The 13,574-nt window shown below is 35.8% G+C and overlaps 2 protein-coding genes across 3 annotated transcripts in view; one reads left to right on the top strand and one right to left on the bottom strand.

The window, feature by feature from the left end:
- LOC146552059 (uncharacterized) overlaps positions 1–7,236 on the top strand; it is an 87,966-nt gene extending 80,730 nt beyond the window's left edge. The window contains exons 2-5 of one of the 2 annotated variants that reach the window (XM_085258049.1): positions 2,523–2,629; positions 3,518–3,610; positions 5,042–5,134; positions 7,114–7,236. The gene's annotated coding sequence lies outside the window, so the exon portion shown is untranslated. Of the gene's footprint in view, positions 1–2,522; positions 2,630–3,517; positions 3,611–5,041; positions 5,135–6,072; positions 6,407–7,113 lie in introns of those variants that run through there. The other variant, XM_085258050.1, reaches the window with a different exon arrangement.
- The window catches only part of LOC146552058 (M1-specific T cell receptor beta chain-like), a 35,550-nt gene continuing 28,668 nt past the window's right edge, over positions 6,693–13,574 (bottom strand). Inside the window, exons 3-7 of the mRNA XM_085258052.1 lie at positions 12,384–12,429; positions 7,558–7,908; positions 7,445–7,471; positions 7,146–7,252; positions 6,693–7,027 (exon numbers count right to left, since the gene is read on the bottom strand). Of these exons, the coding sequence (XP_085114178.1) occupies positions 7,001–7,027; positions 7,146–7,252; positions 7,445–7,471; positions 7,558–7,908; positions 12,384–12,429 (558 nt within the window). The 3' untranslated portion in view covers positions 6,693–7,000. The remainder of the gene's footprint in view (positions 7,028–7,145; positions 7,253–7,444; positions 7,472–7,557; positions 7,909–12,383; positions 12,430–13,574) is intronic.

Here is a 13,574-nt window from a genome sequence, read left to right as displayed (position 1 = left end):
GGCAGACTGACCCTCTGACTTCCATAGCAGAGGAGTCTGAGAGACATCACTCCCATCAGTTAGACCTGTAGGTGTGAAAAATCAAATTATGATAGTGCCTCATGAACACCACGAAATTTTAGCATTAAATTAAAGCTGAAGACACAGGTTATCTAGTCTTCAGCATCACGATGAAACATACCTCCAAACCAGAGCAAAGCTGCAGACAGTTTGATGAGAGCAGCTGTGAACATCATTGTGTTCTGATAACACTGTGAGACCAGACTCAGTCTTTTTCTGTGTTGGGAGGTGTGGTATGACAGCAGAGATGAGTCACAGGTGGGAATGTGTTTGAATATTTTTATCTTGTAACACCAGGTGCTTCACTGTAATAATACAACCTTATGTGTGACTGCATATTTAACAGTGTGAAGCAATATTTTCATCTAATTGATCACTTCTGCTGCAATTCTCTTTGCACTATTTAATCTTGTTCTGTGATTTTGTTAGTAACTGTGCCAGAAACATGTATGGGGAAAACCATTTATATCTGGGAATGTTTATGTGTTTGTGGTGTCTGAGGTCCCCCTACAGTTTATGTCATAGTAACAGTTGTGAACACTGCACTGAGGTTTTTGTTCAGCTCTCTGCTTCATCTGTATCACTGTGTTGGCTCACAGCACAGAAATACAATCCTTTGTCATTTGGCTGCAGGTTCTTCACTGTGAATGTCCCTTTATCAGCAGTTGGCTTGGTGACTGAGAATTTTTCTTTACTGAACTCTCCAAAGTCTTGATCATCATCTTTTTTCCCTCTTGTTGTGAACACAATTAGTTTCATTGTCTCTCCAGGCAGCTGTCTGTACCAGTACATCTGGAAATAGAGATCACCCTTTGTATGGTTGCAGCTCATTGTTGCACTGTCACCCTGATATTTCCACAGTATGGGGGTCTGGGTAACATCACTCCCATCAACGTGACCTATGTATGTATAACAGTACAGAATGCCATATTGAACTCTGATTGCTCACATCCTTCAGCATCATATCAAAATATGATTAAAGTATATTTACTGCAGCATGACAAATGCAACTCTATATAAGTTTGAATGTTGATTTTGTTGCAACTTACCCAATTCCCACAGCAAGAAGACTGCCAACGTGAAGAGAACTTGTTTATTGATGATGACATCCATCTTTTGTTGCTCAGAAACTGAGCCACAGTCTCACACAGATTAAATGAAGAGCTGCTGATGGGAGTGTCTCTGCGCTGTGAATTGTCAGTGATGTTGATAGCATAGTGGTACAGTGGGTCCCCCTTCAGGACATCCCAGTACATTAACTTTAATTCTTTTCAGTACCTTTGATTATGATTATGTGAATTATTTTCAATAGATCAGGCAATGACAGAGGTTTGACGTTACTGCAGACATATTTGAGTGCATCAGATTATAGTTAGACTGTGTGTGGTTGTACTTGAGGTTTCCCTACAGCAGAGCAGGTAATGGGAACTTTGCCCAGAGGTTTTTGTTCAGCTCTCTGCTCTGTTTGTATCATTGTGTTTACTCACAGCACAGAAATACCATCCTTGGTCTTTTGGCTCCAGTTTGTTCACTGTGAATGTCCCAGTCTCAGCAACAGTCTTGCTGGCTGAAAATTTCTCTGTGCCAAAATCTCCATAGTCATGCTCATTATCTTTTTTGCCCGTTGTTGCAAACACAATTAGTGTCATGGTTTCTCCAGGTAGCTGTCTGAACCAGTACATCCAGAGATAGTCACTACCCTTCGTGTGATTACACTGCATTGTTGCACTTTTACCCTCCCTGTCCCACAGACTGAGTGTCTGCTGGACATCACTTCCATCAGCACCACCTGTGTGTAGAGGAGTGAAAGTTAAAGAAGTAAACATTTTAACTCTTGCAGAAGACAGTTTCCCAGAATGTTAGATTTCTAGAATATGCATGATAGTCTTACACTAGTATACCTTTTATCCAGAGCACAGATACCAACAAGCTGAGCAGACTGTGTCTGGTGATAGCCATGTTCTAAAACTAAGAGTGTCTTTATTCTGTCAGTGTAGTTACACTGATATGAAGAGTTACAGGTAGGTGTGTCACTGCAGTGTGCAACATTGATCATGTGGGCTGATGCAAAACATGCTTTCTTTCTGTAGGCTGGGTTTGTTGATGTATATAAATATGAGTATAGTATGAACTGAAACTGATTTTTGATTAACATAATTTTGCCAATAATTAATATATTTTTTATCAATATAAATTAAAACAGTGTAATCAGTAAGTCTTTGAATGTGGTTGGTGCAGGTGGTTGTCACTCATCTCTGAGAGATGCAACAAGTTAATTGTAGTTGTTATGTTTCATTTTAATATTCAGACTATGTTAGGAATATATCAAAGAATACAGTACACAAACCAAAAAGAATGTAATTTAAAAGCAAAAATACTCTAATCTCTTTAACAGTAATCTGTTTAATTTGCAACTTGCAGAAGTTTTTGTTCAGCTCTCTGCTGTGTCTCTATTTCGACAGTATGGGGGTCTGTCTGTCATCATTCCCATCAACACAACCTGCGTGTGTATAACAGTGCAGAATTCCATGTTGTCACAGCTTCACACAGATTAAATAAAGACCTGCTGGTGAGTGTGTCCCTGCACTGTGAATTGTCAGTAACTATGTTGGTGTGGTGGTATTGTGGATCCCCCTTCAGTACATCCCAGTATATTTGATCTCATCATGCAATACGATTGGTTATCTATTTTTTCTTTTCAAAATCACAGACACACATTAGTGCTTAAAGATGTAAAGAATAACACTTACGATCATAATTTAGTAATAATGTAGTAACAGTAGACTAACTATGTGGAAACAAATGGAAATATTGAAGTCTGTGAAGTTTTTATACATATAAATTGTTCTAATTGAATAAATAAATACAATGAATGCACATTAACAGGCTTCTATATATTTCACATATGGCTCAAATGCCATTGTAAAAGCTTGAACCATCAGATTCCCCAGCTTCCCTAATAATTTTTTATTATCTTGCATCTAGTCCAATATACATTAAACAAGAAAAATGAAGACTGTTTAAAACATAAGATGAGAAAACGCTGACACTTCTGTGAAAGTAGGTGTGAACAGACACTATGGCTTATAGAAGAACAGCTAATTTTATTAGTAGGTAATAGGCATACTGGAGAAATTGCAAGCAAGAGTATAAGTAGCCCTTTTGTTATTTCCTTAAAAGGTGTCTTCTGCAGCTCCTTCAAGTACAGTTAGTTTGGGAAGTATCTTAGAATTTTTTTTGAAGATGTCTGCAGGAGTTTGTGAGTATTTCATGATTGTAAAACTTGCAATAGTTGATTTTCATACATGCTCTGAATTCAACAACAAACTGCTTCAAAGGCCAGTTTGGACATTTAAATTAAGTCATGACAACAGTTTACATGAGCAGAACTCTACTCTTACTTTACTCTCCTTGAAATCACTGTCAGAGACTTTATGCTTTGACTGCTGTCGCACAGGTTTATCCAGCAGAGGTCACCCTGAGATCTGTTGAGCTGAATCCTGCAGACTGTACACATGTACAGACTTCACTGAGCAGAAGCTCAGACAAGGTGAGTATAACTGTCAGGATGCCGTCAAACGGTGCCAATAAATGGATCTGAAGAGTTAGCTGGAGAGGAAGAAGAAATAATATTGTGGAAATTCTGTTCATTTTTCATAGAATCTACACATCTGTTGTGCCTCTTTGTTTCTTTTAAGAAGTATACATATAATGAAGAATCAGCATACCCTTTGCCTGATATAATTTCTAATAGTTTTTTGTGGGGGTTTTTTTTGGATGAAGTGTAACAGATGTAACTGTTGCAATAATACTGTAATAAATACTGTAATACAACTTCAGTACCCACACAAAATAAATGTGCCGCTTCTAATGTATGATAGATTAACTGAATTGAATCGATGATGTCTTCGTCACTATTTTTGCATCTCTGAATACAAAACATGAGTTTGTACCACAAGGGGTCATGCAGCATAACTAAGATTTCGTTTACAGTGATGTGCAGAAGTCTAAGACCACCCCTCCGTTTGCATTTTTGTTGTCTTGAACAATAGTTCCCAGTTCTTTTCTAGTTTGTTGAACATTGGCTCAACTTTGGCTGCTTTCTCTCATTACTTATTTTCAGTCTAGTCCTTGTACCTGTCTTTGTCCTGGTTCAGAGGAATTATTTTGGTTTTCTCAAAAAGACTGATACTCTTCATCTGGACGTAGCGTTCTCAGTTGGAGAAACATTTCTTCAGTCGCTTGGATGAAAACAACTGAAAATGCTACATCCAGATGAACAGAATTAACCTTTTTGGGATTTCCTTACCTGGATGATTGAGCCTCCGTCAACATATTTTTGTTTTTAACACCACTAAACACCTGAGTCATTCATGCACAAAAAGATACCTAACTCAAGGGATGAATGAAACAATTTTAGATAGTAATAAATGTATAAAGATACAATCAGACTGTTCAAAAGCATAGAATTTCCCCAGTGTGGAAAATCTATCTTATCTCTCTATATGATTTCTTATTGAAACTGTGTGCTGGAGATCTTGTCAAAATTGAAAGAACGAAGAACATAGAAAACTACTGTCAGATTTTAGTCTGCTTTTCAATACCATTTGGAGCACATACTATTGGAAACAGATTCATTTTTCAGCATTAACAACCCAACAATCCCAAACACGCTGCCACACTTTTTAGAATAATTTTTGCTTCGTAATTTTAGTGCTCTTGCTGCAATGAGGGATGAGAAAGATAATTTTACTCCCATATTAGCTTCTCTTCATTGGCTCAGTGTTAAATCCTGAATTTAATTTGAAATTCTTTTCTTCACATATAAGGTGAAAGAAAAATCAAGCCCGTCATATCTTAAAGGGGTCCTAGTTCCATATTGTCCCCAGAGCACTTTGCTAGGCTTTCCCTCCCTAAGCCTGGCTCTGCTCTATGTTTGCATGTTTCAATAAATGTCTGCACCTATTTCCCATTTTCTTAGGAAAATATAAAGAAGGGTGCCTCAAGAGTTTTGCAGAGTCCCTGCTTGGAACTGAACATGAGGATGCAGCATCTTGTTTGTGTTTTTGCTGAAGTGAGTTAGCGTCTGTTTTTTATTATTTTTATTTCACCTTTAGTTTTATGTAACAAACATTATCCTATGAGTTACCTCTCTTGGTAAATGTGATAGAAAAAACAATAATAATGCATATTCATAGTGTTCTAGGAAACTTTCTTATTGTCATTTCTTTGTTACCTGAAAAATATTTGTACACAAACAAAACACACAAAAACAAAAATACATTGTCAGTGTGAGACTCTGCAGTTTGAATACTTTTGTTACAGGATGTTTCCGTTTGAGCTCTCTACAGCCATTATAAAAATGACCAAAATAACTATACTTTAGATTGCATAGTTCTCTCTTTTAATTGAATCTTCAAATACAGTTGATTATTAAGTTATTGTATAGTTTTTGGAATGCATTATCTTTGCTCTGTTATTCTAAAATCATAAATATTTACATTTAAATTATGAAAGATATGGAAAATTTCCACCTATAAAGATCAAGGTTTCCCAAAGGAGCTATAATTATCTTGCACGTGTTTATAGCTCCATATTTCCGTTGCTGCCTCACAGATGTTATTTTCTGTTTATCTGACAGGAGCAACCGCAAACATGTTTTTAAAGGAAGCAAATGAGGAAAGTAGAACACATTCTTCATCTTACCGGGGCACTGACAAGAAAAACAAGATGTAGTGAACGGTTTAGACAAAAGCTATTGTGTAACTGCCTTCACTCAAACACCCTCAGTGGGTTTTTTTTTTTCATTGCTTAAGCATGCATTCAAAAAATAGTTGCCATTTGACAGCAGCACAATTAACTTTACATTTCTTATCTGCTCCAACTAAAAAGATTCAAATAGAAATATCTGTTCCACGTCAGAGTTAAGAGCTGTTGTAGGTGTTGTAATTTTATTGCTTTGGTTAACACAGAAATGGAAGTTTTTCCATCTGTTTGCTCATTGATGTGCAGAGCGGGGAGTTGATGCAAAGCTGCAGGTGCACACTGTGAGCCGGAGGTTGTGGTAAAGTGGAAGGTTGCACCTCCGTCGTTTCTCAGCACAGAGAGCGAGCTGCAGGCTGCTCTGTGACCACATCCTCTCCTCTGCTGTTGCACTTTACTCCTCTGCAGGGTTTCATGCCCTGGTTTGACTTTTTTGCTTTGACCTTCTTTAGTACACAGATGACTGTTGTTACGTGTACACTCACATTCTTATAGTTTCCTACTGACAGCTTTTTACATAAAGAGAATGTAAAATGTAATACAACTGACTTATATGTGCAAAGTGAAAACAGAAACAATGAAAAACAGCCTACTTTAAAAAGGTCATTATGTATTTAAAATAGCAACGTTTCTCAGAAAATGTACATCACCTTTCAGTTTCTATGTTTATGACCAAAAATGAACCAACTTCTGAAGCTTTTCTGAGTTGAGATGCTTCAGTATTATGTAGGAAGAAAAGGAACTGACTTCTCTGAAAACAGGAAAGAATGCATTTTATCTCTGGAAAAAATCTTGTTCTGTGTGAGGTGAGATGTGGGTGCAGAGAGGGGGGAAAGGCAAAGTCAAAAGGAAAGAAATGACTGAAAAGATCCTCTCATAAATGTTTATTGATATGAAAATGAAGCATTAAGTGGAAATTGTTCAGCAAGAATACAGCCAGTGTTTCATAAACACAATAAAACAAAACTAAAATTAGCCAAACTTACTTTCATGCATTAGCTTTAATACTATATGAAGATTTAACTTTTGCATAGACCTGCATGCATCTTTTCCTCTATACAAATGGGCTGCAGCACACAAAGTTGTGGCAATAAAATCAGCATCTTTTATAATTTTTATTTACAAAAAACATAAATGATCCAAGTCCCAAATCTTTGGTCACTCCACAGCTCAGCTCTTATTTTTTACGTTTTCCTGGTGAACTCTGTAACACACATAAAGGACAATCTGTGTTAATGCCAAGCAAACAGTTGTATTTGCTTTTATTTTTGTTGTTTTTATTTTTTTAAGGACAATGTAATTGGAGTTCATGTTCAACAAACCTGCAGCCTCCACACCAAAAATCCAACAAAGGCTCCATAGAGGCAGCTCTTGAAGATAAAAACGGCGTAGGAGAGTTTGGCTTTATTTGTGATCATCAAATATTTCTCTGTTAAAAAATGAGAAAATGAAGAAAAAGAGGAAATGTTCAGTGTACTATGTGGAGGCAGTTTTCAGTTGAGATTTTGTTTAGACTTTAGCAGCAAATTCAAGTTTTTACAGTTTCTTACATACACTGCTTCCAGTTTTGTGCCTGTGATGATGATTTGAACTGTAATAAAACCACAAAATATGTATTTACCTCTTCCCATGCCTCTATCTTCTTTATCTAATGGAGGAATAAAATTAATTAGAAAAGAATACATTTATTTCCCTTGTCATCAATTATGGATCATTTTGTGCTCCTAAACTTACCTTCAATACCAGATATTTCACCTAAATATTTGGTGGTGTCCGTTCCATTGTAGAAACTGACAATGCAGGAAAAGTTTTTTCCCTTCGTGAACCAATCTTTAGCAGAAACTCTCAACCTGCTTGTGATTCTATAGGATACAGAGGGGGTTTCAATGCGCTCTGCAGCTTCATCTGTCGCCACACCATCAGTGATGTTCTTTCCATCGATTTGCCAGAAAACTTTAACATGGTCAGGGTAGAACTCAGTGGCCACACAGACGAGGGTCTTCTTCCTTTTCTTGTCTTTCTTGTTTTTGCACTCATTGACTGAGGGTGCCAGTACTGTTACCTTTGGTTTAATGGGATCTTGCTCTACAAGAACAAAGACAAAGAAAAATCAAAATGATATACATATGACATAAAATTGCCTTTAGATCTACAAAGAAATCAATCAACATTTATGTACCTGGGAATTCTCTACAACAGTCAGACATAAATGTTAATGCATTGAAAATACAGTAGAACTTTTCAGTACTCATTAATGCAGAGGATGAGTTCAGGTATTTATTGTTATTGCAGTGATCTTACCAAGAACTGTTAGTTTGGTGCCCTCTCCAAAATAAGCAGGATAATTGCCAGAGCACACTGCTGCCTGGTGTGTTAAAAACTGACTACTACAATCATTCATTTTAAAATTTTGTTCACGATCAGGCCAGGACATATAAAGTCAACTATCACAACTATAACAACCACAATGAACATTTACATTGCATTTGCATCCACAGTTTAAGGTTTTTTTCTTTCTTTTCATTTCATTTAATCTAGTGCAACTAACAAAATATTATTTTCCAAATGAGACAGTGTTGCCACTTATACATTTTTTTGTGCAAATGCCAAATTTTACAACTTTATGATAACTTATGAGCACGATATTTGATTAAGTATAACAAACTCTTGTGCTCAAACAACTGTTGCATCTCAATTGCCATCTTTATCTTTTTTTTATATCTTGTTATATAAATTTTAGACTCCTTTACTCAATACAGCAATCACTGAACAAGACAATAATGCATTTATTTACTCAGCAATAACTTTTCAGATTTAGACTACATGATAATAAAAACATGATTTCTTTTTTGTAAATAACATTTTCTTACCCAGTACTGTGAGTTTGGTGCCACTGCCAAAGTAAGCAGGTTCATAGTTGTTCACACTGATAAACTGTTGCATAAAAAACTGCTCAAGCTTTCAGCACTGACAGCTGCAGACCTTATTTTTTGTGCTTTTAAAGATAGATTTAATTTGTGGCAACACACAAATTCAGATAAAATGTATAAATTAACTAAGTAAAATCCCTTTTTGATTATATCATACTACTAAATAATTATCACTTAAAAGATTTTACACAAATACTGTACCAGACTTGTCTTCTTTGCTTTCAAAACAAAAACCTTTTGTTATGTATTTCATGTACTAGGTTTGTATCTTCCAAATAACTTTTATAGTCTTACCTAAAACAGTGAGTTTAGTTCCAGCTCCAAAATAAGCTTCTGACTGGGAACTCACAGTATTTCACAGAGCTGATAAGAACTGAGTGTGAGAACAATATTCTGGGCGCAGAGCCAAATGTTTCATAGGCACAGTACTTTAACTGGAGAACACAGATAACACTTTTTTCTCCTGGCACAAGAAAACTTCTACATAAATTACTTTTAAACTTTAACGATTGCCCACATTTTTCACTACCATAACATAAAGGTAAATAAATAAATGAAACATATACTAAATGTTGTCACTCAACCAACATATAAACACCATGAGAGTAAAGCCCAGCTGATTTTTGTTGGAAGTTTTCTTACCTAAAACAGTGAGTTTAGTTCCAGCTCCAAAGTAAGCCTCGTTGTAGGATCACAGAGACTTTGTACTGTGACAAAAACCCTTTCTAGTGCCCCTCTTTAACTGTGCCACATGGAAATGATTCCAACTGTCACTTTTTTACATGTAAAGAATTTGACTTTAGCTACCTGAGTTTTTGGTGTGATTTTAAAGTTTTAGAGGCAGCTTAACAAAATCAGTCCTCAACTTTATTTAGTGACCTTTAAAATGTTTTCTTACCTAAAACAGTTAATTTTGTTCCTCCACCAAAGTGAGCCTCTGAAGCACCAGAGTCACAGTGCACCTGATCACTGCTCAAAACAGCTCAACACATGCTGCTTCTGCTTTGCTCCTTAATACTTTGCTTACTTTTAATGAACTAAATGTTACTTTTCTTTAATTTAAAAATCCCACATATGCTGCACTGCTCTTTTAAGTTTTTTATAAGTGTAATATAACGGGCAACATTCAGGCAACACTTATTCTTTAATTGGTTTTAATTTGAAACATTTATGAGAATAAATTTTGATTCGTCACTTACCAAGAACAGTTAGTTTTGTTCCCTGCCCGAAATAAGCTTCATACTGACACAGCATTTAAACCTCAGAGCAAAAAGCCCTGAGCTGAGACTACGGAGAACTCAAACATATTAAGCTTGTTCAAAAAAGACTCCACTCCAGGGATAACTAAAATAACATGTTTGGATTCATGTATCCAAGACCTTACTGCAGACATACATATACTCATGTATAGTTTTTATTTCTTACCTAAAATGGTTAATTTTGTTCCTCCACCAAAGTAAGCCTCTGCACCAGTACCAGAGTCACAGTGAAGTTAATTAGTGCTCAAAACAGCCCAACATGCTGTTTCTACTTTGCATCTTCATTTCATTTAATCTTCTTCATAAAAACTAATGAAGTTTCCTTTTACTTTTCTTCAAAGTAAAAGTCTACATATATTTTTACAGGTTTAAATGCCAAACACCTTACTGTAACACTTTTTTCAGCTTTAACTGCTTTTACTTTGACAGGTTTATGAGAATAAATTTTGATTCGTCACTTACCAAGAACAGTTAGTTTTGTTCCCTGCCCGAAATAAGCTTCGTTCTGACACAGCATTTAAACCTCAGAGCAAAAAGCCCTGAGCTGAGACTACAGAGACCTCAAATACAGTTTGTTTAATAATGACTCCAGTTGGGAAATTTTAACATCTTATTTGGATTAATGTCACCAAGACCTTACTGCAGACATACATATACTCATGTTATAGTTTTTATTTCTTACCTAAAACAGTTAATTTTGTTCCTCCACCAAAGTAAGCCACTGAACCAGCACCAGAGTCACAGTGAAGTTAATTAGTGCTCAAAACAGCCCAACATGTTGTTTCTACTTTGCATCTTCATTTTTTTGGTTTCTTCATAAAAAATAGTAAAGTTTCCTTTCCCTTTTCTTTTTACTTTTTCTTTTAAATTAAAAACTCTAAATGTGCTTGACTGGTGGCGTTTTTGTTGTTGTTGTTGTTTTTACCAGTTTAAATGCCAAACCCCTTACTGAAACACTTTTGTCAGCTTTAACTAGTTTAACTATGTTTATGAAAAGACATTTAGATTTTTCACTTACCAAGAACAGTCAGTTTTGTTCCCTGGCCGAAATAAGCTTCATAATTGGCACAGTGTTTAAGCTTCTGAACAAAAAGAACTGAGCTCAGACTATAACGAGTCCAAGTACAGTAAGTTTGTTACCAAGCTGCTCATGTAAGAAAGTTTTTTATATTAGTTATTCCTCTGGCCCAAATCTTATTACAAACTTTACGTATAATTTTTCTTTCTTACCTAAAACAGTTAATTTTGTTCCTCCACCGAAGAAAGCTTCATAACCACCAGTGGCACAGTGAACTTAATCTGTGCTCAAAACATCACGATGCTTCTTTCACTTTGCTTCTTTAAGCATTTAAGCTACTATTAAGAAAAAAAAATCTGAAGCAACAGCTGCCCTTTAACATGTTTTAATTATTTCTGTGTTGAATTCATGTGAGAGAAAAGTTTTACTTACCAAGAACAGTCAGTTTTGTTCCCTGACCGAAATAAGCTTCTCTATTGACACAGCGCTCAGGCTTAATGTCAAAAAGCACTCTAAACATCTGAGCTCCTTAAACTTATTTTTGCAGCTTCACCCTTGAACATCTTCATGCATTTATTTGGTTATTTCCATGCTTTACTTACCTAATACAGTCAGTTTGGTTCCTTTTCCAAAGTAAGCTTCGGTGTTTGTCACAGTGCAAAATACTCAGCATGAAACTCTTTCTCTACCACACTTCTCTTTGGGAATAATCTTTGCTCATACTTCTGCCAGCACTTTTACTAATCCTCTAAACAAACCAATATTCATCCAACACAGTAGAAAAAGTGAAATATTTACCTAAAACTGTCAGTTTGGTTCCTTGGCCAAAGTAAGCAGGATTGCCAGTGTTCACAGTGCAAAATACTCAGCATGAAACCCTTTTTGTTCCAGAATAACCTTTGACAAACGTCTTTGATAATACTTCTGACAACACTAAGGCTCTAATCAAAATTGCATTTATCAAAACACAGAAATAAAGTGAAATATTTACCTAAAACTGTCAGTTTGGTTCCTTGGCCAAAGTAAGCTTCGTTAGCATTGTCACAGTGCAAAAACACTCAGCATGAAACTCTTTTTATGCCTGAGGGTTGTGTTTACTTATAATCCTGTCAATACTAAGCCTCTGATGAAAGGTACATTTTTGGAACAGAGCAGTGAAGTGAAATATTTACCTAATACAGTCAGTTTTGTTCCTTTTCCAAAGTAAGCTTCGCTGGTCTGTCACAGTGCAAAAACACTCAGCAAGAAACCAAAATTATCTCTGAGGATTGTCTTTACTAATAATCCTGTCAGTACTAAGCTTCTGAATAAAGGTACATTCATCAGAACACAGAAATAAAATGAAATATTTACCTAATACAGTCAGTTTTGTTCCTTTTCCAAAGTAAGCTTCGCTGCCCTGACACAATGCAAAAACACTCAGCAAGAAACTGTTTTTGCACAAGAATTATCTCTGAGGATTGTCTTTACTAATAATCCTGTCAGTACTAAGCTTCTGATGAAAGGTACATTTATCAGAACACAGAAATAAAATGAAATATTTACCTAAAACTGTCAGCTTGGTTCCTTTGCCAAAGTAAGCAGGTTGGCCGGTGGTCACAGTGCAAAATACTCAGCATGAAACTGTTTTTGTATCAGAATAATCTTTGACAATATTCTTTACTAATACCCCTGTCAATGTTATGGCTCTAAACAAATTTACAGTTCACAAAACACCACAGTAAAGTGGAATATTTACCTAAAACTGTCAGCTTGGTTCCTTTGCCAAAGTAAGCAGGTTCAGTGTAGGTCACAGTGCAAAATACTCAGCATGAAACTGTTTTTGTATCCGAATCCTCTCTAAGGATAGTCTTCATGGATACCTTGTTTATACTATGGTTATAGTTAAAGTCATATTTATCAAAAAATTCTAGTAAAATGAAATATTTACCTAAAACTGTCAGCTTGGTTCCTTTGCCAAAGTAAGCAGGTTGGTTGTTGGTCACAGTGCAAAATACTCAGCATGAAACTGTTTTTGTATCAGAATAATCTTTGACAATATTCTTTACTAATACTCCTGTCAATGTTATGGCTCTAAACAAATTTACAGTTCACAAAACACCACAGTAAAGTGGAATATTTACCTAAAACTGTCAGCTTGGTTCCTTGGCCAAAGTAAGCAGGTTGTGTGTTGGTCACAGTGCAAAATACTCAGCATGAAACTCTTTTTACACCAGAATAACCTTTAGTTAGTATTAATGAACATTTATGTTAACACTGAGGCTGTAGCCAATGTCATATTTGTCAAAAAATGGAAGTAAAGTGGAATATTTACCTAAAACTGTCAGCTTGGTTCCTTGGCCAAAGTAAGCAGGATTATTGTAGGTCACAGTGCTCCGTTTTTAGCTCAATATTTTAGATTTTTATGAGAACAGAATTTTCCTTCACTGTCAAACCAGCATTTACACCAATTTCTGTGTAATAGGACGAATCAAAGCTTTGAGATATCCAACTTACCTAAAACAGTGAGTTTTGTTCCTTTTCCAAAGTAAGCTTCAGCTCCAG

Source organism: Mchenga conophoros, linkage group LG19 (assembly GCF_057382185.1).
Source record: "Mchenga conophoros isolate Kocher_MC1m ecotype Shallow Benthic linkage group LG19, M_conophoros_male_GT1.1, whole genome shotgun sequence".
In the NCBI taxonomy this organism is placed as follows: domain Eukaryota; kingdom Metazoa; phylum Chordata; class Actinopteri; order Cichliformes; family Cichlidae; genus Mchenga; species Mchenga conophoros.
The sequence above is the reverse complement of the archived record's forward strand: the minus strand, read 5'-3'. Positions and strand labels throughout refer to the sequence as shown.